Below are 22,785 nucleotides of genomic sequence, written 5' to 3' on the forward strand. Positions count from 1 at the left end.
GCGCGCTGGGCGCTCTGTGGTTCGGCTGCCGACCTGGCACGGCCAGCTCCAGTCCAGGCACAGGGCCCCGGCTCCGGTCCGCTGTCAGGGGCCGATCGGCCAATCTCCCTCCTGCCACAAATGTCACATTCCAAGACAAACCAGTTCCACTTGGATCCGAGACCAGATTCTTTTAAGGCAGCACTAACAGTCTAGAGAGAGCTAGATCTAACTCCTCAGTTTCTGGAAAAGAAACTTGTCTGGAGAGAACAAAGAAGCAGCAGCAGCTAACACGGGCCGAGCTCAGAACCTGGGAAACGACCCTTTCGCCACCCCACCCGCTTACAGCCGAGCAAGGAGAGTCTGGCCCCGAGCGCCGCAGCCCGTCGGGCGGGCCAGTGCGAGCGCCTTTGTCTCCAGCGGACGGAAGCGGCCACCCGACACCCCCTTCCGCCCCGGCGCGCCCCCTTCCTCGACCGCCGGGCGCCCAGCGCGTTGGCGCGTCTCGCAAAGTCCAGCCGGGCTGGCGGACACGACTTCTCAGTACTCAGGGGGGTGCGGGACGGCGCGGCAGAGCGCGGGGCGGACTCCCGGGCCTGGAGGGTGGGCACAGGAACCGGGTTCTGCTGCTTCGGTTTCTGTGGTTGTTTTGAACAACGTGGGTAAAGAAGAGCACTCCCAGGCCCCGTCACCGAATGGGCTTCCCGAGTCTCTCCGGAGCCAGGCGGATCCCGGCCCCGGGACCCCAAAATTCCCCCTACCCTGAGGCAGCAGGGGGCGGGGGAGCACCAGACGGCTGGGTCCCCAGCGTGGGAGGCTCAGAGGCGCCTTTCCTCCCCCAGAGAGGAGACTGTTACCTTTCACCGCAGGCTGACAAGTTCCCCGGAGTAATTTTGCCCTCCGCATGAGGCGATCATGGCTAGTTCAGTCCCGCGGCAGGGGAAGGCAGCCGCCGAGCAGGGCGCTGGGCATGGCGTGGGGCAGCGCGGGGAAGCGGCGCCAGACAATCAGCCCCATTCACACAGGAAGGAGAGAAATGCCAGGGCTTCACCTCCTGCCCCAAACCCGACTACCGCTGCTGGGTCCTAGAGCGTCCCGCGCGCTCCCCACTCCCCCGCGCCGGCCCGGGAGGGTCACCCGGGCTCGTCACTGTAACCCTACACCCCACCGCCGCCCGGCGCCCGACCGCTGGGCCCTAGAGCCGGTCTCCAGCGCCAGACACCCCTCCCTAAAACTGGCAAGATTGCAATTCTGAATTTGCCCCGGAGCTCAAACTGACTTGTCTCCCAAGTTAGGAGACCGACAACTTCACTGTCCTCTGCCGCGGCTTGATGCCAGATTCACCCCTTCTCCTTCCTTCGACTTTCTCCTTCCCACCAGCTCACTGCTGCGAAATCGGTTTCTAGGTCTGCCGGCAAAGTTCAGGTTAGGTTCCGTTTAGGCGGGTTTTTGTCTTCTGAAAGTGGAATTTTCTGATGAATACTGGCCACGTTTTTCTCTCAGTGTTCCCCCAGCCCCACTGCTTCTATCACACTGCGATTAGGTAACTAGCAGCTACTACGGCCTTGCTCCCATGGACAAGCAGAACGGCCAAAACAGATCTTAGAGCCTTAGATATTAAAGGTGTTTGCACATCCTGAGGTCACAACCACCCCACCCTCCCCGCCCCACCTGAGGACCTTATCTGTCTAAGAAAATGCAAAGAAAGTAAACAATGTGACCCTGTGGAAATGTTGCAATTATGCCTCTCCTCTTAAATCTCATACACTCATCCATTCTGATATTTAGGGGAGACTCTGGGATGCTGATCTGAGTTGACCCAATGTCCCATCTCCTCCCCCAAAGCCCCTCTCCCTGGCTTTCTAGAACGCCAGGTTATAGTGCACTTCTGTTCAAGAAGATCCATTCCAAGCCTCTTGCTAAGTGTTCCTCTCCTCTCTCTTTGCCTTCTCACTAAATCAGGCCTTCATGGACTCATACCTGAATTATGGCAATTCCCTCCTAACTAGTATGTCAGCAGTTTTGCCCCATCCAGTCTGTCCAAGTAGGTCTGCTTGCTCTTCTGATTCCACTTCATTCTTCTGATTCACCCCCTGGGTCCTCTGGCCTCAAGGTAAAGCCCAAATGCAACCACTTAATCATTTACCAAATCTCCACCCCATTTAAAATCACCTACTCTAGTACCTGATAGCACAAGAAAGAAACCTAGACACATTGCCAGCCCTTAAGAAGACAAGGTTTGTAAGCAGAAAACAGGTAGAAACAGAAAACAATGCTGAAGATCAAAGCACTGGAGAATACTGAGAAAAGGTGGAGAGAAGGACAGATCTTATACGCAAGAGAAAGGACAGCCTTAAAGAGTAGTGAGGTTCAGGTTCAGGGGGAAAAGGAAAAGGCAGTCACTTGGGAGAGCTAAGGCTAAAACAAAGAGGGAACTGACAGATTTGTGTATTTGGAATGGAGGCATAAATGGAGGGAAAATTTTTAGGGGAAAAGGGTAAAAAACAACAGGAAAGGCAGAATAACATAATGTCATGGTTAGGGACAGGTGTCAACTTGGCCAAGTTGTGGTACCTGTTCATCTGATTGGGCAAGCGCTGGCCTGTCTGTTGCAATGAGGACATTTCATAGGATTAGGTCATGATCACGGTCTGCTACATCCACAGCTGATTCCATTTGTAATCAGCCAAAGGGGAGTGTCTTCTGCAATTAGTGATGCTAAATCCAATCATGGGAAGCCTTTTAAGGAGGACTCAGAGGAGACAGGTTTCATTCCTGCTTTGGCTGGTGAGCCTCTCCTGTGGAGTTCATCCAGGCCATCCATTGGAGTCATCAGCTTCGCAGCCTGCCCTGTGGATTTTGGACCCTGCGTTCCTCCGGTCACGTGAGACACTTTCATAAATTTTATATTTGCAAGTGTTCCCTGTTGATTCTGTTTCTCTAGAGAACCCTAACTAATACACATAATAACATGAAACTGTAGGCCTGGAAAGAACCAAAGATGTTAACCAACCCTTTCATCAGGCAGATTGAAAAAACTTAGTCACATTCTTGATTGGCTTATCCAAGGTCACAGAACAAGTTTAGTAGCAAAGCCTGGTGTAGCATACCTCAATATGCTTTCTGTTTCATGTTGTAGACCCTGAATGGAAAACTAGAATTTGAGATTTTATCCCGTGGGCCACTGGTTCACTGATCATCTAGCAATTGCATGAATTTACTATAGATTAGATTGAGGAGGGATGGATATTTTTAAAAAGGGGGAAAAGACAAAAGGAAACTTACATCTATTAATTGCCCCCTTCTAGATACCATATATACTATCTCCCACAAGACAGCAGAATTTACCAGTTACAAGCATTCACTGGAGCAAAACAGCCATGGGTTAGATCACAGCTCAACCACTCATTCACTAGCTATGTGACCTTAAGCAAACCACCCAACTTCTCTCAACCTCACTTTCCTCATTTGCAAAATAGAATTGAAGATGATAACAGTACCTAGCCTCACAAGGTGGTTGTAAGGTTTGAATAGAGTAAAAAATGTAAAATGCTTACAAATATTCAGGATACATTTGCTGATATTATTTTAATTAACCTTCCAACAGCCCTACAAGATAGAGAGACATCTGAGAATGTGAAACTAGAGCTGGGATAAAGAAAATGGAAAAGAGGAGACACACCATAGACCTTTGTAGTGACATTTTACTTTTTACATCAACTAAATATCTATCCTGGAAGAAAGAGCAAAACAAATCAAGATAAATAAACCAAAATAACCCAGATTTTGAGCTTGAGTCACTGGAAGAATGATTGGGCCAATGATAGAAGACAATAAGAGGAAGAACGGGTTTGAGAAAGATGATGTGTAACTTACTGTCCTCTGGGCAAGCAGAAATAAGGGATAAGAACCTGGATGAAAAGTCGAGGTCAGAGGTATAGAGAAGGAAAGGACATGAAGTTGTGATGATCAGTTCACTTGGGGAAAAATAATAACTGAAGGCCCAGGGACGAGCCTTGCAGAATGCTCACGACTAAAAAATCGGGAAAGGAGGAAGGAGAGGGCGAAGCTGGATAAGTAGAAGAGCAGGGAATGTTTAAGGGCAAGGAAGTCAGAAGAGGTTTTGAGTGTCCCTCTGTCAAATGCTACAGATTCCTAGATTTCTGATGAAATAGTAGGCAGGGGCAGTTTGTGGGCTCAAAAATCTTATTCAGTCAGGTGGATCTAATCTAGACTCCAAAATGTTGAAGACAAGTAGTTTGTGCTTAGAGTCAAATGCGTGGCATGGGCAGAAAGCACGGCTTGAGGCCAATTGTTTCCCCTTCCTATGCTTGAATTTCAACTAGAAATCTCAAAGATCCCTTTCTAGGTCAAGTGCAGCTGAATCTATTGTTCAGGAACTAAAGCCTAAGAAAAAGCCTTTGAATTTGACTAGGAAATGGTCACCAACACAACATTTTACAGTATATTTGTTTGGAGATTCTGAAGTATGGTTGTGGCTGCATAGAACATGGTATGTTTACAATATAACAATTAGTGCAACTTTAAAGCAGCACTGTTGTGAATCAGGCAGCATCTGTGTTTCCTCTGAATCTAAATATTCACTCTAAAGTTCAGCATCTTTTCTAAGTAACCCAAATTGGCATGTACTCATTCCTAGGAAACTAAGAAGGTAAGGATGCATTTCAGAACTCTTAGGGGCCCTCCAGAGAACTGTATCTTTAACTCCATACAAGGCAGGTACAAGAATGTCCCAAACAAACACAGAGGCTGGAAGAGGAGTGAGACAACAGAGGTATGTAAGCTAGAGAAGGATGAGCACAGCCTAGGGAGGAAGATCTGCGCTTTAGTTCTAGTTCCACCCACTACCAGCTGTGGAAAGTAACAACATAAGCCTCATGTCCTTCTTCTGTAAAATGGGAATAATAATATCTACCTCATAGAATTATTGTGAGGATTATATGAGTTAATCCATATCAACTGCTAGGTACATAGTAGGAATTCCGTAAAAGTTAGAAACCCTTCCTTCTCCTCCAGTGATTTGAAATACGAGAGAATTTAAATTCCCTATTAAAATGCAAATCCTCTTCTTCTCCCACTCCTCTTAGTACCCACCTAAACAGATGCTTAAAGTCCTTATCAGCTAATACTTTGGGATAAGCGGAAGAATGCACGTGAGCCTGCAGGGAGGGAGAAGGCAAAACAGCAGAAGGAGAGTGGATGGTCATAACCACAAAATTGATAGCTACTGCTCAACCTCACCTAGGATAGGTCAAATCAATTAGTAGTTCGCAATGGTTTTGAATGAACAAACCAATAATTGAATGTACCTGGGCTGTCGCCATCAAAATGCTTGCTTTACTTCTAGAATATGTAAGGACATTCTTTAAAGCTTAAGTTCTGTAGTGCTTCCTAAAGTGTGATTTATGAACCAATACATGTAAAAATGTAGATTTCTGATATCCCCACTTCCAAATTTCAGGGATTCAAACTCTCTAAGAGTGGAATCCTAGAAATTGTTCTAAGTGATTCCAAGTACATCAAAGTTTGAGGGGTACCAGATTAAGGTTTCTGACTGGCTGGTTGGTGTCCTTGCAATTTTCTTCCAGAATCATTTGTCTATCAGAGCTTAACATGATAAAGGTAATGACGCAACAACAAAAAAATCAAGCAACCTAATTTAAAAATGAGCAAAGGACTTAATGGACATTTCTCCAAGGAAGATATACAAATGGTGAACTAAACACATGAAAGATGCTCAACATCACTGCCATTAGAGATATGCAAATCAAAACCACAATGGGTTTTTCACAACAATAGAATGGCTGTCACTTTAAAACAAAACGAAACAACAGAAGATGTGTTGGAAAGATGTGGAGAAACAGGAACCCTCAACCATTGTGGGCAGGAATGTAAAACGGTGCAGCCACCATGGAAAGAGTTCGGTGATTCCTCAGAAAGTTAAACATAGATTTACCATATGACCCGGTAGTCCTACTGCTAGGTATACACCTGAAAGAAGTGAAAACAGAGAATCAGACAGATATTTATACAACAATGTTCATCACAGCATTATTCACAGTAGCCAAAAGGCAGAAGCAATCTAACTGTCCATCCACAGATGAATGGATTAACAAAATGTGGTATTTCCATTCAAAGGAATAATATTCAGCCATAAAAATAAATGAAGTTCTGATACATACTACAATATGGATGAACCTTGAAAACCTTATGCTGAGTGAAATAAACTGGACACAAATGAACTGATATTGTATAATTTAATTTATGAAATAACTAGAATATGCAAATTCATAGAGAGGGAAAGTAGATTATAAGTTAGTAGGGACATAGGAAGTGTAGGAGAAGGAAATGGGCAGTTAATGGATAATGGCTGCAGAGTTTTGAACAGGTTTTCGAAATGGATTGTAATGATGATGACACAACCCTGTGAATGTATTTAATACCACTGAACTGTATTCTTGAAAGTGGTTAAAATAGGATATTTTATATTGTATATGTATATATATTGCACAATCAAAAATTGTTTTAAATATGACAAAGGTAAAGAATGATGACTGACATACTAGAAGTTAAAAACCAAGCCTCTGGGAACATGGAGGAAAGAAAATTTCCAGGAAATGCTCAGAGGAGGATATTATGGCAAAGGCATGGAGCCAGGACGCTGGCTTTTTCCTTTTAGCCACTTTTTCTTTTAGCCACTTTTCCTTTTCATAAAGGACCCCAAATTTGATAAACCCCTATGTTATCACCAGGCAATAAGATTTTTCCAAGCTTTTCTTTCAGTTCTCTGTATTACAAAGACGATAGTTGGTATTTTCCCTGCTTGTTTCCAAATATAAAATCATGCTCTCCAAGAAAGCTTTTTCACATAGCACATGCCTCCCCTGGAGATTCTGACACTGCATTGTTCCCATCTTGCAAATTGTTGACAGGAGCACAATTCAGGGAACACTAGGAATGCCAGAGCAGAGGGTATGTGCACACTGCTAACAGAGGAGAGGGTGTGGCAAGGGATGAGCCCTTGCCAGGACCAGACTGACTAAGTGTGGAAGAGTGAAAAACAAAAGAAGAGGAAGATGTGGAGGGTAGATTGGAAGATACACAAGGTGAGACACCTCTGTAGTTCTGGAAATATCAGAGGCCCTAGAGATGAGAAAATTGCTCCAGGGGGAATTAAAAGTTATGCAACAGAATAGGTCATTAGGAAAACCTGCTCCATGTGAAGCTTGCCCAAGGACTGTGTTGATTATGGAAAAATTTCCCAACCAATATTTGTTAAATAGCTACTAAGGGCCAGGCTCTGTTTTACCCCCTATATAGGTAGTTTGGCTTGATCATTAAGTTATAGATCTGATGCCTGTTTCTCTGGATGTTTTTAGCTTCACAGCCATGGTGACACACTAGCCTCTTCTTGCCTCACTGCTTTCTCCTGGGAGTATATTACCTACTATGCACTAAACACATAATTTCATCTGCACAAACATAAAGACAAAGAGGGTTGATATGATCATGTCAGGGAAAATGCACCCACACCAGGTAAGTAAAGAAGGACAGAGATACTGGCCCCAAAACAACCTGGGGTCACATCCTGATTGAGACATCAAGTTAAACAATGCATGCGGTGTCAGGCATGTAGTCAGTATTCAGTGAATGCTCATTACTATAATTATTCGTTACTATTACTGCAGAAACCTTGGGAATATTGAAAGCTCATGAGACTTTTTGTTTGATTGGTTATTTTAAGGTTTCTCGACAGTGGCACTACTGACATTTTAGGCTAGGTAATTCTTTGTTATGATGGAATGTTCTGTGTATTGTAGGATGTTTAGCAGCATCCTTGGCCTCTATCTACTAAATGCCAGTAGCAAATCCCTTCCCCATCAAAAATTCCTCCAGCCATTCCAAATATCCCTCCAGGGTGGGGGTGCAAAATTGCCCCTGTTTGAGAACAAACAAGGTGAATTAGTTGATACTGTTCAGAAAGAGGCTCCCAAGCTTCTAACCATTAAGTCAATTCATTGACTTGTTGGATGCTTCCAACTGCCTACTAATAGGAGGCAGCCTCAATTCTGTTAACCTTACAATATATCACATGCTATGGCAATTTCTTCCTTTTCCTCTTTCCATGAACAAAAAACAATCATGTTTCACTCTTCTTTCCAGGGATGATACAGTACATTTTTATTTCTGAAACTGGAATCACACTGAGTTTCTAAAACAACAGCAACATAAAGCCACAAATAAAATCAGGGGACCTTCCCAATACCTGGAGATAACTTAGATCAGAATGTTCAAGTGAAGATTCCCTATAATCACCGATCTGAAAACGAGGTTTGAGTGTTTTATTCAGAAAACATGTTCTTTCAGTTCATAGCTAGACAGAATATTTGGAAGAATGGCTCCTCTGTGACCTGCACGGAAGTTCCAATTCTCTCTCCAGAATATACACTGCACAGACCAGCAGGTCTTGCACTTTAAGGACTAAAGACAGAGAGAGAAGTAGGGAAAACCTCATATTCCTAAGAATCCAGCCTCTCTAGACGGTTCAATTAGGAGAAAAAATTTTATTTATATTATGGCATAAATTTGGAGTGGGGGAGGAAATAAAATTAGCCTCTTAAATGTTCTATAAGTTATCCATTCAGCATTCAGAAAGTATTTACTATCTGTCAGCACTATTATGTTAAGCAGATCAGAGTCTTCAGAAAAGTCTAAGGTAGAGAAAAACTAGAAAAAAATATAGCTAAACAGAGGGATTGACAGAAAGTACAATGGAGTTTTGAAGAAGGCAGAGCTATGTGAGGGCTGCAATAGCTCACTCACTCATTCATTCATTCATTCATTTATTTTATCATGCATTTAAAAATATTATTGATTATACTGACTAGCAAGCCAGGTATTCTACTAGGTGTCTGAATGCCCAGGTATGGGCCCTGTCTTAGTAAAACTTATATAAATACATCTTTAATTACAAGTTGGACTAGGTGTGATGAAGAAAAGGAGTATGGTACATTGCCAGAGACTGATTAGGGAAAATGATGGCTATTTAGATGGGGTAATCAGGGAAGCCTTCTCTGAGGAGTTAGTTTTTAAACAAAGACCTGAAGGACAAAAAGGTATAGCTATGTGAAGAAGGAGAAGAGAATTCCAGTCAGAGCAAACAGCATATGCAAAGACCTCGATGCAGGAGAGAGCTCCATGGGTTTGAGAAACTTAAAGGAGGCAAAAGGAGTATAGTACCTGTAGGTGTCCTGTACTGAGGATCCAGGGATGGCCCAAGTTTCTTAGGAATATCACCAGTTTCCTTCACCCACTTGTCTGGGAATTGTCCCTTTTACACCTTTATGCTATAAGGTATATGCAATATAGACTGCAAACGAAATGGAAGAGAGAAAAGGAATATCCCAAAAGGGCCAATTTGGGATAAAAAATAATAATAATAAAAGGATTAAATGGAAACAACCCATAAGTAGCAAACTCCATAGTCTACGTATATGGTCATAAACCATAAGTAAATTATTTGTAGCTATGGCCGTAGCACTGACTATTCTACACACCTGAATATGAAACTTTATAAGCCCCTAAGAATTCTCAGAAATAAGGGGAATGGACTGATTTCCCACCATAGCCATACCACTTAAATATAAGGGAATAGTTAGTGCCCAAAGACTAGAGAACTTGTATGTAGGCAGGTGACATCAGAGTTATAAACTTTTTTTTCTTTTAAAATTGTTTTAACCTGCCTCAAGTGCTTCCTAGAAGCAAGTGAAGAAGCAAACAAGCCTCCCTCTCCACTCTGTTCTGATAAAAAAAGCCAGAGCAGTTTTCTCTGCTTAGGGGAAGAATCGCCTTCACCTCCACTGTGCTTATCTACTCCAAAGATGCAGTGTCTCTAAAGACCTCTCTAAGTCCTATTGAGAAAAGGGGCCTGGCCACAGAGCCTCAGTCAGTTCCATTAGAGCAGTGTTTTTTAATCAGCATCAAAATCACCTGAAGGGCTTTCGAAAGTAGAGATTACTGGGCCCCATCCCAGAGGATCAGATTCAGGAGGTCTGGGTGGGACCAAGAATGTGCATTTCCAGCGAGTTCCCTGATGGTGCTGATGCTGCAGGCCCACGGACCACACTCTGAGAACCACTGGTGTTAAGACATTTGGTGTCTAGTTTCCTCGTTGCTAAATCAGGTAGCAATGGGTTGGCTTAAACAATGGGAATTAATTGGCTCATGATTTTGAGGCTAGGAAAAGTCCAGATCAAGGCATTATCAAGGCTATGCTTTCTTCCCAAAGACTGGTGTTTGGTGCTTTGGGCTGGCTGCTGGTGATCCTTGGTCCTGGGCTCCTCTGTCATAAGGCACTGCACATGGCGACCTCTTCTTGCTTCTCCCTTTTCCAGGGTCCAGTGACTTTCAGCTTCTGGATGCTCCCTCTGTAGCTTTCTCTGTAAGCGTTTGAATTCCATTCTGCTTATAAAGGACTCCAGTAACAGGATTCAGACCCATCGTGATTCAGTGGGACAACACTTTAACTGAAATAACATCATCAAAAGGTCCTACTTATAATGGGTTCACACCCACAGGAATGGATCAAGTGGAGGAACATGTTTCTCTGGGGGACATCACTCCAAATGACCCCACCCAGCGATCCACATTTCTTTGCACTCAGAATCCCACAACGGAAATGAGGGAATGGGCAAATGATTATGAAGGAGCAGAATGATCAAAGCCCAATTTTCTGCAGAACTATAGCAAGTATGGAGTGTCTTCTCTGAGCCAGGTGATTTCACATATTACCTCATTTCACTGGTACATAGCACACTGCATTATCCATGTTTTACAGATGAGCAAAAGAGAGTAGGCAAGGTTATGTGAATTACCTGAGATCACATGACTAGTAAGTGACAGGGTTGGGACTCAAGCCTGTTCTCCAGTGCAGAGCTCCTGGTTTTAACTACTACATCATGTTGCCTCCTATTCCAGCTATGCCCAGCAGGCCTGTGCAAGAGACAGAGATGTTCCCACGTTGACTCCAGACCTCAGAGCACTACTATAAATCACTCTGAGGCCTGACATGCATGTAATTAGTGATGGCTCTAGACGTATTTCACAAACTCCTGAGGTTTTTAGGGACCTGAAGTTGTTACTGAGTCCTTCCCTTCCCTTGCTACTGAGTGAAAAAAAATTTGTTAAGCCCCCACTTTGTACCAAGCACTATGCTAAGTGTGTTAAACACCTTCTCTCTTTTTAAACCAACAGAGGTGGTTTACCCTCAGTGGGAGACAGTCAAGTACTTAAAAACACAGGTTAAGGAGTCAGATGGATCTGGGATCAAATCCCTCTGTGCTGCTCATGAGTATTATGACTTTGGGTAATGTCATGAGTATTGGGTAATGTCATGAGTATTGGGTAATGTCATGAGTATTATGACTTTGGGTCAGGGTTCTCTAGGGAAACAGAACCAACAGGAGAAATCTGTAAATATGAGATTTTAGAAAATTGTCTCCCGCAACTGTGGAGATGCATGAGTCCAAATTCCACAGGGCAGGTGGCAAGCTGGGAACTGCAATGAAGGTTTTCTATAAACTTCCTAGGAAAACCTGGCTGGCTGAAGTAGAGATAAAAATTCTCTCTCCTGACTGCTGAAATCATCACTTCTCCTTTTAAAGCCTTCAAGCAATTGGATGAAATGTCTCTCGTTGCTGAAGGCAATCTCCTCAGTTGACTGTAGATGTAATCACCCATATATTCAATCGATTTAATGATGACTTAGGTCCATGAAATGTTCTCACAGTAACAATTAGACCAGTGCTTGCCTGACCAAACAACTGGGCACCCTTACCTGGCCAAGTTGGCACATGAACCTAACCACCATGGGTAAATTACTTAACTTTTCTGAAACTCAGGTTTTGTTCTTTTGAGAGTGGGGTTCCAATAGAATCCACCTTAAAGGGTGTGAGAAATTCATGAGTTAACTGTGTGTAAAACTCTTAGCACAATGCTTAGCACACAGCACATGCACCATAAATATTACTATTATTATTATTAACCTGTAATCCACTTTCTTTCCAAATATGGTCATTTTTGAGGAGTTTTAATTATTGCCTTGAGGTAGACACATTTCCTTTCTGCCTCAGTTTTGGGAGGTTTACCTGGTAGACCTATAAAATACCAATGGAGGTGTGTCTGTCTTGATTTGAGCCCCCCATTAGAGAAAACATCTCAAGATATCCTTATAGACCAAACTGAAAAAAAAAACAGACTAAATTAAGCTTTTCTGGGTAAATAAATAAATATATAAACAACCATGCCCAATGGATATTGACTAATGGAGTGATATCAACTTAAGGGGTTTGAAATCAAGGGGTCAGAGATCCCACTAAGCCAAGTATAGGTCAGGCTCCGTTTGAGGTCACAGACTCAGTTCTCACAGTGGGGTTTAAGGGAGACATTCATTAACTAGAAAACACTCAAAGGACACCGAACAGGGTAGGAGTAGATTGGGAAACCGGAGCATTTCGAGGAAGACTGAAGGAGCCTGGATACCTAACATGGAGAAATGGAGATTCAGACATAAATTCATAGCCATCTCCAAATATTTCAGGAGCTTTCAGGAAAAAAAAAAAAAAGAGACAGACATATTCTACATTTCTTCTGTAACACTCTAGAGCAGTGCTTTTCAAATGGCAGATAGCAACCCAGTGGATCACAAAATCATTTTGTCATGATTAGCATTTTAAATAAGTGCAATAGAATATAATAGAAAACATCAGAATGTTGCCCATCTTATAAAGGTAAGTGTTTTTCTAGGAAACTTCCATTTTAGTTATAGATAGATATGGATATATAGATATAGACATGAGATATTCATGGGGGGTCTAATGTATCTCTATGGAGCGGTCACAGTAAAAAAATGTTTTAAAATATTAGAAGGCAAAATATGGACAACTGGGTGGAAGAGATAGGAAGTCAGGTTTCAGCTTCCTGTAAAGACACTGTTTAAGAAGGATCTTCATATAACAATTGCTGTGGTTTGACTGTGCAGCCCCCTCCAAATATATATTAATGTCCTAATCTCCAATACCTCAAATGTGACCTTATTTAGGAATAGGGTCTTTGCAGATGGAATTATTTATGATGTGGTCATACTGGAGTAGAATGGGCATTTAATCTGAGTGGTGTCCTTATAAGAAGGGAAGAAGAGGCAGATACACAAGGGGGAAAGACATGTGAAGATGGAGGCAGAGACTGGAGTGCTATGTCTCCAAGCCACGGAATATGAAGGATTACCAGCAAACACTAGGAGTTAAAAGGGGCAAGCAAGAATTCTCCTTAACAGATTTCAGAGGGAGCATGGTCCTAAGACACCCTGATTTCAGATTTCTAGCCTCCAGAACCGTGAGATCTGGAGGAGCCAGAGGTGCACATGATAATTATTTTCTGGTGATGGGTCTTCCTTCCTCACTGAGGCTATCAATCTTTGAATGAGACTGTGTGTCATTCACCCTTGTGACCTTGAGTTTAGCTTGCGGTGTGTGGGAGGGTGTAGGCCATACTGTAAATGGATCAGCCCATCCCTTTACAGTCAAATGGATCTAGTTGCAAAGAGCAGTTCTGTCAATAATTTGGAGGTTTGGGTTCTAGAAACTTGCTCTGGAATTGAGGATGGTGATTAAGAATTCTGGTAGTAGAAAAGAACAGAGCTGGTCTACCAATTACCAACCACATCTGACGTGGGCAAGTTATTTAACTTGTTTAAGCTTCTTCCCCATCTGAAAAATGAGGGAAACAATAGTACCTGCAACATTTAAGTGTTTTGAGAAAAAAAGATGTAAAGTTCCTAGCAAAGTACCTATCCCAGGAAATCACTGAATAAATATTAGCTCTTTTTATTGCAAGGCATTTAATAATGCTGTTTGAACTGAAATAAATAATTTTGGTTACCAACTGGTATAAGTATTTCAAGTTTTAGACATAGTTTCTATTCAGAAGATCAGAATTTGGGGAAAATAGATCCCATCATGCAAATAATTAGGGGGAAAATTTATTTTAAAAGAATTACCCAAAGAAGAATTTAGTATTTGGGGGTGTTTATACAGCACTGAAAGAGTTTCCAGGAAAGGGAGAAAAACATCCATGGGGGTGGGAAATCAGGGTGGCCACGTTTAGTTGTGAAGTAAGTTCACTGCCCAAGAGCACTGGCCTAAGGGAATGAAAAGAGTGTGGGGCTGAAATCCAGCCTGAGCTCCCCTTACTATGCCAGGAAACTGGCTCTGGTCTTGCCTCTTTCTAATTTGCTCAAAGGCACTATTTAGGTTTGTGTTGGCTCTGGCTTTATACTTATGAAGTTGATTTCCTTTTCTATTCTTTCAGTGTCACCAGGTTAAGAGAATAGGGAAGGAAAATAGCATGAGTTTAGGGAAAAAAGCCATACCTGGGAGTTATGAGGGAAGTGGAGGGAGGCAGGAAAAAAAGGAAGGCAGCAGGAAATGAGGATAGCATTATTACATGCTGGCCATGTGTAGCTGTGCTAATTACAGTCCTATGTGATGCAGGGTGGTTGTGGGGCGGGGGGGGTGGGGGGGGTGACCACAGAAGGCAGAGGTCATGTGAGGGTGACCCAAACAAAGCCTACACACAACCACCTGCCTCACTCTTCAGTCCACAGCAAGGGTTCACCATCAGGAATCCTTCTGAGTCTGGAAAAATTGGCTCTGTGCTGCTTTTAGAGTCAAAAGAGAAATCCGTTTTTAAAAAGGAGCTGGAAATCTAAGCTTTCTAGCTGGCAACAATAAAAAATGTCCAAAATGGATATTTCTTCATAGTCTACAGTAAATAGCAAACCTGTAGGAGAAAGGAACAAGGAGTCCTGGTTTACAAATTTCAGCACTAACCTTAATCATTGAGCTCCTGCTGTACTTTCAGTTGGGTTCATTTCAGACCAGGTTCTGCACCCAGAGGCTCCTTCACTGCTTTCCTAATAATCTGAAAAGTTTCCATAAAATATTTACTATTGGGTAGTGGCTTGAAAGTAGCTAGTGTCATTCCTCCTGGTAGAATGAAAAAAAAAAAAAAAACCTTCTGGGAAGAGTTTGAAAATAAATCCTGCTACCAGGTGGTCAATAATCTTGCCAATTCTGAATCTGGGGGTACAGAGAGGAAAATTAAATAGAAGAATATATATATATATATAGAAAATAGCATGCATATGTGCCACAGTAATGAATGGCTGTGCTAGCCATCCTAAGGCATGTATTTCAGCAGGCAGCAGGCAGCTAGAGACTGAAAAACCACCCCTGAACATCTGTTTTCCCCATTTTGCCAAGAAGCATTCTTTTTTTATCCACTTTTATAATCTGACCTGATATATTTTCTGGCAAGCACTACTTTTTTTGTCCATATTCCAACTTAAGATGGAAAAAGGAAACGGGGAACGAGAAAGGGGAGAAGAGACTGACACCAAGAAACAGACAGGGTGGGGAGAAATGGGACAGACAGAGAGTGGGACAGAAACACAGCAAGGAGAGGGAAGACAAGAAAGGAAGGAAAGGGAAGGGGAGGGGTGGGGAGGAAAGGGTTGGGGTGGGAAGACAGAGAAAGAAAGAAAGAGAGAAACAGAAAGGGATATCAAATCCAGTTAATGCATCCACACTGGACAAAACTATTTGAGGAGTGTGAAGGAAACAAACACAAATAGGTCATATTCTAGAAATGATCATCCAGTAAAAATGTGACCCAGAAGCTATAGTCCCAGGATTCTTGAACTGATCAAGCTGGTTATTTTCATATTCTTTAGACTTGCCCAGTGCTTAACAATTGATAAAATATAATCTTTTCTGAAGAGTCACACTTGTATTTAATATTCAGAAATGACTGGACACAGCCCTTCAATATTTCTACTAGAAACATCTCTTTGGCAAGGAAAAAAATGTCCCTTCCATTTTCTTGTGTGTGTGTATTTTATCCCACTATTCCATATATTTTTCCTTCTTCCTTTTCCTTTTTCAGCCAGGGTAGATAACCATGTGTCCCCCAGAATTTACTGGTGTTTACCCCCTTCTTACTCCATTCTTTCTCCCAACTAGGATACCCTGAAATAAAGCTTTGCTTCCTGGGCAATGCATGGTACCACTTTGCTAGCAAATACCAGGGAAGGGGTGGTTGTTTTTACACCTGTGTCTGAGTCCACCTGCCCTCCACTGTGCTATCAGAGCCTCTTCAGGCTTCTACCACTCTGCTCCCAATCATGCTGCTGCAAAGCTTTAGTTTCCTTTAGAAATGGCATCAATGCTGTTAGGAAACCATGAGAGGTTTCATATGCCAAGGACTCCAAGCTGCAATACTGAGCAGGAAGAGCAGGAAATGCGTGAAGGAAGCTAGGAGGAATTCTTCTGGTTTTTGTTTCAAACCCCATTACAGAAAATTCTTTTGGAGTGTCTGATCATTTGGTGGTGTAAGGAAAATAAAATATATATATATATAGCTTTAAGCATCTACCATTCATTTATTCAACAAATATGTACTGAAGAGCCATGTACTGTACTGCCAGGTCCTGTGCTAGATAGCTTTATATGTTACTTTATTCAACCCACAACCAAATCTCTCTGGGAGGAAGGCAACCTGAGTATACATATCTGCAGGAAAATGAGATTGGCTCTGGAGTCAGAGATTACATATTAAGCCTAAGCTTTTCTCTAACTAGTTGTATGACATTAGACAGATAATTTAACCACTCCAAGCTTCTGGTTCCTTCTCCATAAAATGTAGTTAATTCTATCCGCTTCACTGAGTTGTTTTCAGGATGAAATGGGCCAATATATCCAATAAGACCAATCATGGAAGAGCCTGAATTACCTGAATTTAAGGAGCTGTTAACAATGGTGAACTGTTCCATGATTGTTTTGTTGGAGCCAGGAGGCTAGACCACACCCCTGTGGGAAGGCAAGTTTTCCTGTGAAAGGAATTTTCCACTATCAATCATCTGGAGAAAAAGTTAAATTAGGGTGAAAACTCCCTCCCTCCTAGATGTTATATTCCTACACAGAAAGATTAGGGTTGGTGGAGGATGACGGCAGGACAGTTAGGCTTCCAAGGGGTGGAGAGATCTTAGAGGCTGGCTCAGAGCTAGGGAGGGAGTGAGCCTGGCTGGAGACCCTAAGGTGGGTCTGGGCCTGTAGGCCTAGGGCTTACTCTGAGGCAGTAAGAGTACACAGGGGAGTAGCGTCCTCATTCCTGCAGGAAGCAGAGAGGACACAGGGAAAGTAGGTACAGGTGGTCTAGGGAGACTCTCTGCAAGTGACCACCAAGCCACCAGCTTCAGGAGTGAGCAGTGCCAACCGCCAGCCTTGAGTGGCCACCGGTTTCTGGAGAAGGGAGGACCTAAACAGTTATCATGGAGGCTGCTGGCCTCAACAGGGTATGTCTGAACCTCCAGCTTTCCTGACAAGGAGCTAGAGCAGTCAGAACTGATTCACTGGAGGCAAATAGCATGCCCTAAGAATTCTTGGACAGATAACTGGAGGATAGCCTTAAAGAAAGACTTGATTTCTTAGTAATACAAGAATGTTAAATTCTGGGGTACCAATGTGTAGGTGACATGATCTAAACCCCAAGCTGGTAAGCCAGGTATACTGCTTATACAGGTAAAGTGCCTAGTACATAGTAGGTGAATAATTCTACTTGTCTTCTACTTATCATCCCCATATAAATGAGGGGAAGGAAACTTTGAATGTAAGATATATTTGACTCAGAACAGATTTGTTCACAACTATTGAGTCTTGGTACATCCTCTCAGCACTGGGTGGGGAGGAGGAGGTGAATGGCAATATTATTTAACTTTCATGTCAAAAGTTAAATCTTTCAGAAGGTTTAGACTATGCCTGAAGGTATCTTAGCACTTGCCTAGGGACAGGAAGATGCAGTGAACATTTTAAGGTGGCTATTATGTTCTGGCCTATGTAGCTCATTAAATCCTCCTCATCATCTTCCAAAGTGAGTATTATTATTATCCTCAGCAGATCAGCCAGGGCCCCATCAAGAAATGATAAATGCAGAGAGTTTGGTGAATGGACTACTTACAAGAGTGTAATGGGCAGGGTTAAGAGAAAAACACTAAAGAATGAAGAAGTACCCTGGGGCTAGCAGCAGTGGGAAGCTGCTATCACCCTCAAGCAACAAGGGGTAAAAGGAATAAAGGGAGATTGCCAGAATCCAGCTGGACCTCTGCTGTAAGAAAGAACCACTCCATAGGAGCTGTGGCTTTTGATAAATAATATAACCATTGCCCAGCCTTGATAAAGATGACAGAGTAAGAAACTTCAGGGCTTCATCCCCCCAGAGCACCTTTGACCAACCAACAAAACCTAGCAGACATCTTTCTCAAAGCTCCAGAAAACAGTTCAAGGTCTGCTGTAACAGGCTGAATGCTGAATAAAGAAAAAGCAGTAGGATCTCATGGTGCTCTTGCTGCACCTTCCTCCACCTTCACCATCTCAGCACAAAGCTGGCCCACATTCCCAGTGCAGATCTCTGGTCCCAGTTCCACATGCTGCAGAGTAAGCCTTGTGTCCAGACTGGGAGCACATGTCTGGCGCAAACAGTCTGGTTTTGGCCTTAGGGACTTGCAATTGCAGAATCTGCCCTGCATCTAGAAGGGGATTCACAGAACTCTCTGACAGGACAATGTAGGAGAGCAGTGAAGTCATGTTGCCTGGGGCAAGGGACTGCTGGCTGTAGGACATAAAGTCTAGTATTCTGGACTGCGAGGAAATTGTTTCTTAGGGAAGAGGGGATATTCATATCTATGTAAAAGGAAGAATTTCCAGGGCCATACACACATGCCCAAGACAAGAGATGTGCGCAGAAAGGATCAAGGAGGGCCCTAACCTCTGACCTGGAGCTAGTCTCTAAACTCATTGTATGGATAAACTCTGAAGGAGAACACTTGCACAGGTCAATCTGCAAGGAGAAGATTAAAGCATAAGAAACCAACAATGAGGAGAACAAGGTTTTAGATGCACCAGACAAAGACTTTTTAAAAATGTTACTAAATAGGCTCAAAGAGGTAAAGGAAAATATAGACAAAAAACAGAAAGCTATCAGAAAATGATAGATGAAAAAGAGAATATCAATACAGAGATGGAAATTATGAAAAGGGAATCAAACAGAGTTAAAGACTATATTAACAGAAATTTAAAATTCCCTAGAGGGCTTCAATAGCAAATTGGAAGGGGACGAAGAAAAAATCAGAGAACTTAAAGATAAAATAATTGAAATCATTTAGTCTGAAGCAGTAAGAATGAAGAAAAGTGAACAGGGCCTTAGGAAAATGTAGGACACCATAAAAAATACTAAAATACTATTGTGGAACTCCAAAAAGAAGTATAAAGAGAGAAAGGGGCAGAGAGAATATTCAAAGAAACAATGGCTCAAAACTTCCCAAATTTAATGAAATACATGAATATATACATCCAAGAGGCTCAGCAAACTCTAAACAGGATAAACTAAATCGACCTACAATGTGCCATGTTATAATCAAACCATCAAATGCCAAAGACAGAGAATTCTGAAAGCCACAAGTTGGAAGCAATGTGTCACCTAGAAGAGAGCCTCAATAAGATTAAGTACTGATTTCTCATTGAAAACCATGGAGGCAAAAAAGCAATGGAATGATATATTTAAAGTGCCAAAACCCAAAAACTGCCAACCAAGAATTCTATATATATGGCGAAACTACCTTTTAAAACATGAGGGTAGGATTAAGACCTTCCCATATAAATAAAAGCTGAGGGACTTAGTGACCATAAACCAGCCCTACGAGAGACTATAAATAGAGTTCTGTAGGTTGAAAGGGAAAGAAAGTAGACAATAGATTGAAGCCACATAAAGAAATAAAGATCTCCAGATAAAAACAACATGGGTAAATATAAATGCTAGTACTGTTGTATTTTTCATGCATAACTCCACTTTTACTTCCTATAGATGCTAAAAGGCAAATGCATAAAATGTAATTAAAAATCAGGGTTTTGGACTCATATATAAACATGTAATTTGTGTCAAGAACTCAGAGGGGTTTAGAAAAACCGTTTGTATATACTATTGAAGCTAAATTGGTACCAAAGCAAACAAAATTGTTATAGATTTATAATTTTACATTTAAGCCCCAAGAAAACTACAGAGAAAACACTGGACAATATGCAAGTTCACAGAGACAGGAATTAGAGTACAGTTTGCTAAGAGTGGGGGACAGAAGAAATGGGGAGTTACTGCTTAAAGATGAAGGGTTTTAGTAATGGAAGGTGCTGAGGGTACCGTGAATGGGATTATTCTCACTGAATGGTAGGCATGGAAAAGTTTATGTTGTATATATGTTTCCACAATTAAAAAAAGAAAGAGCAACAAAAAAGGCAGTGAGAATTAAATGTAATACATGTTCCTGTATAGAATCCAGCAAGGGAGGAGAAAGGAACATTGTTGGGACAGAAGAAAATATTGGACTATAGACTGTAAGCTTTCTATCAATGTTAAATTTCTTGAACTTGATAATGGACTTAGGGTGGTTACCTAAATAAATATCCTTGTTCTTAGGAAAAGTATGTGGTCATATTAAGTTTTCAAGGAGCATGAGGAATACAACCTACACTTGAGTGTTCAGAAAATTGATTGATAAATAGATAGGTAGACAGACATCCAAAGAGGTAGGTAGGTAGGTATGTAAATGGATAGGTAGAGATGGATAGATAAATGACATGGCAAGTGTGGCACAATGTTAAAATGGGTGAATCTGGCTATCTGCAAGGGCAGGGGTATGTTGGAGTTCTCTGTATGGGGATGTTGTTGTTGTTATTATTTGCCATTCCATTTCTGGTGTATTGCATTCTGGCAGCCTTAGAAAACTAAAACACTGACCACACAAGTTAAATTAGATAGCGTGCTACAGAAAATATAATTTTTGCCCCTAATGAACATCTTTTCCTTTGGTCTCACACAGAAGTTGAAGTTTTAAAATACAGTCAGTATAATACTTTACCCTTTAGTCGATTTACCTGAATCATAACCAGATATACTTCATTCATATCTCTAATTGAACTCTGCTCCTTTTCAGCTTTTTGAATAGTCACTATATAGGGGATGCTGATGTTCATAGCTGCAGAACTCTAACTCTGAGTCTTGGTGTCACACAGGTAGCCAAATTTCCAGGGAATGACCACGTTATACACAAAGAGCTCAGCATCTCAGAATTTAGAAATAACTTTTACAACCCAGGAATAAATAGGATATTATTTTTATAACTGTAAGTTTAAATGTAGTTCCAAATAAAGTTTTTTTTTTTTAATGCAGCCATGTTATCCCACAGTCTGATGGGAAGGGAAAAATCATGCTGATATCTCTTTCTTCCTATCCTACTATATCCTGCCAATGCTTCTCACTAGCCAAACCCAACTAGAAACCAGTGATGTATTCCAAAAGCACAGAGGAGAAAGGTAAAGGGTGATAAGTGGGTTTGAAGGGTCCAGCACATGAACCTATATATTAAGGAATGGATATACAGAGTAAGTAACTTAACTGAGAGTATACAACAAGAGAGGGAGGTAGAATTCAAACCCAAACAGTATGACTCCTGAGACCATGCTCTTAACCCCCATGCCATACTTTCTATAACTTATCATAAAGATCACTGTCTAGCACCTCTTTCTCCCTGCACCCTACTTCATCATTCTTATGGACGCAGACCCCCCACCTACCCCCACCCAAATTTCCCAGCCTTCTGGGAACTAGGTATGGCTATCTGACTAAAGTTCTGGCCAACGGAATGGGAGAGAAATGACATGTGCAGCTTCCAGCTCCCACTTTCCTTCTCTCTTTCCCATCAATGGGAATGTGGATGTGATGGAGGGATCTGAAGCAGCCACCTTAGCACCACTGCATGGAAGCTACATATTGAGGATATCAGAGCACCACACAGCTACATATCAGCACCGGACGACTCATGTTCTAGCTGAAAGAGAAATTAACTTGTATCTTGTTTAAGTCACTATCATTTGGGCTTTTGTTGCAGCAGTCAAACCTGTATCCTAAATAATACAAAGATTACATAAGGCTTAGTCATTGCGTGTGTGTGTGTGTTTTTTTTTTTGTTTTTTTTTTTTACATTTCTTTTTACATGGGCAGGCACTGGGAATTGAACCCAGGTCTCCAGCATGGCAGGCGAGAACTCTGCCTGCTGAACCATCGTGGCCTGCCCTCAGTCATTGTGTTTTAAGCAATAACAGAAATGTGGCTGGTAGAGACTGGCAGTGATCACCAATGTATGTATTCTTCTCTTCCTGGCACATTACTAGACTACATTTCCCAGCCTCCTTGAATTAGGTGAGGTTAGGGGATGAGGTCTCACCTTGGGAATATGACGGGGAGTGAATATGTTATTTCTAGACTGATATAATCAAGGGTGAACATATCTTTTTCTTGCTCTCCTTACTTGCTTGTCTGTCAAAAGGATACAAAGGATTAAGTGATGACATCTGAGGCCCTAGCAGATGGCGGGGCCAGGCGATGGAAGAAACACGGGGCTCCTGATCACCACATGGAGCAGAGCCCCCCAACAACCCAATTCTAAATGGTGACATGGGCAGGAATCACAACCTTTATTTTGTTACACCACTGAGATTCGGGTTGGTTTGTTACCGCAGTTAGCCTATCCTGTAAAGAATCCAGCAAGGGAGGAGAAAGTTTATACTTACAAACTGCTGCGCTCAGATCATACAGGTGAGGGGGGCACAAAAACTATCATCC

The 22,785-nt window shown here is 42.1% G+C and overlaps 1 protein-coding gene across 13 annotated transcripts in view; it reads right to left on the minus strand.

The window, feature by feature from the left end:
- The window catches only part of AMOTL1 (angiomotin like 1), a 170,866-nt gene that overhangs the window by 108,148 nt on the left and 39,933 nt on the right, over window positions 1–22,785 (minus strand). For 3 of the 13 annotated variants that reach the window (XM_077113215.1, XM_077113224.1, XM_077113223.1), the window contains exon 2: window positions 14,889–14,979. The exons of 9 other annotated variants lie outside the window; for them this stretch is intronic. Coding sequence is in view for 1 of the 4 variants with exons in the window: in XM_077113219.1 (XP_076969334.1) it covers window positions 837–885 (49 nt within the window). In the remaining 3 variants the exon portion in view is untranslated. Of the gene's footprint in view, window positions 1–836; window positions 1,108–14,888; window positions 14,980–22,785 lie in introns of those variants that run through there. One more of the 13 variants, XM_077113219.1, reaches the window with a different exon arrangement.

This window comes from Tamandua tetradactyla, chromosome 8 (assembly GCF_023851605.1).
Source record: "Tamandua tetradactyla isolate mTamTet1 chromosome 8, mTamTet1.pri, whole genome shotgun sequence".
Taxonomy (NCBI): Eukaryota; Metazoa; Chordata; class Mammalia; order Pilosa; family Myrmecophagidae; genus Tamandua; species Tamandua tetradactyla.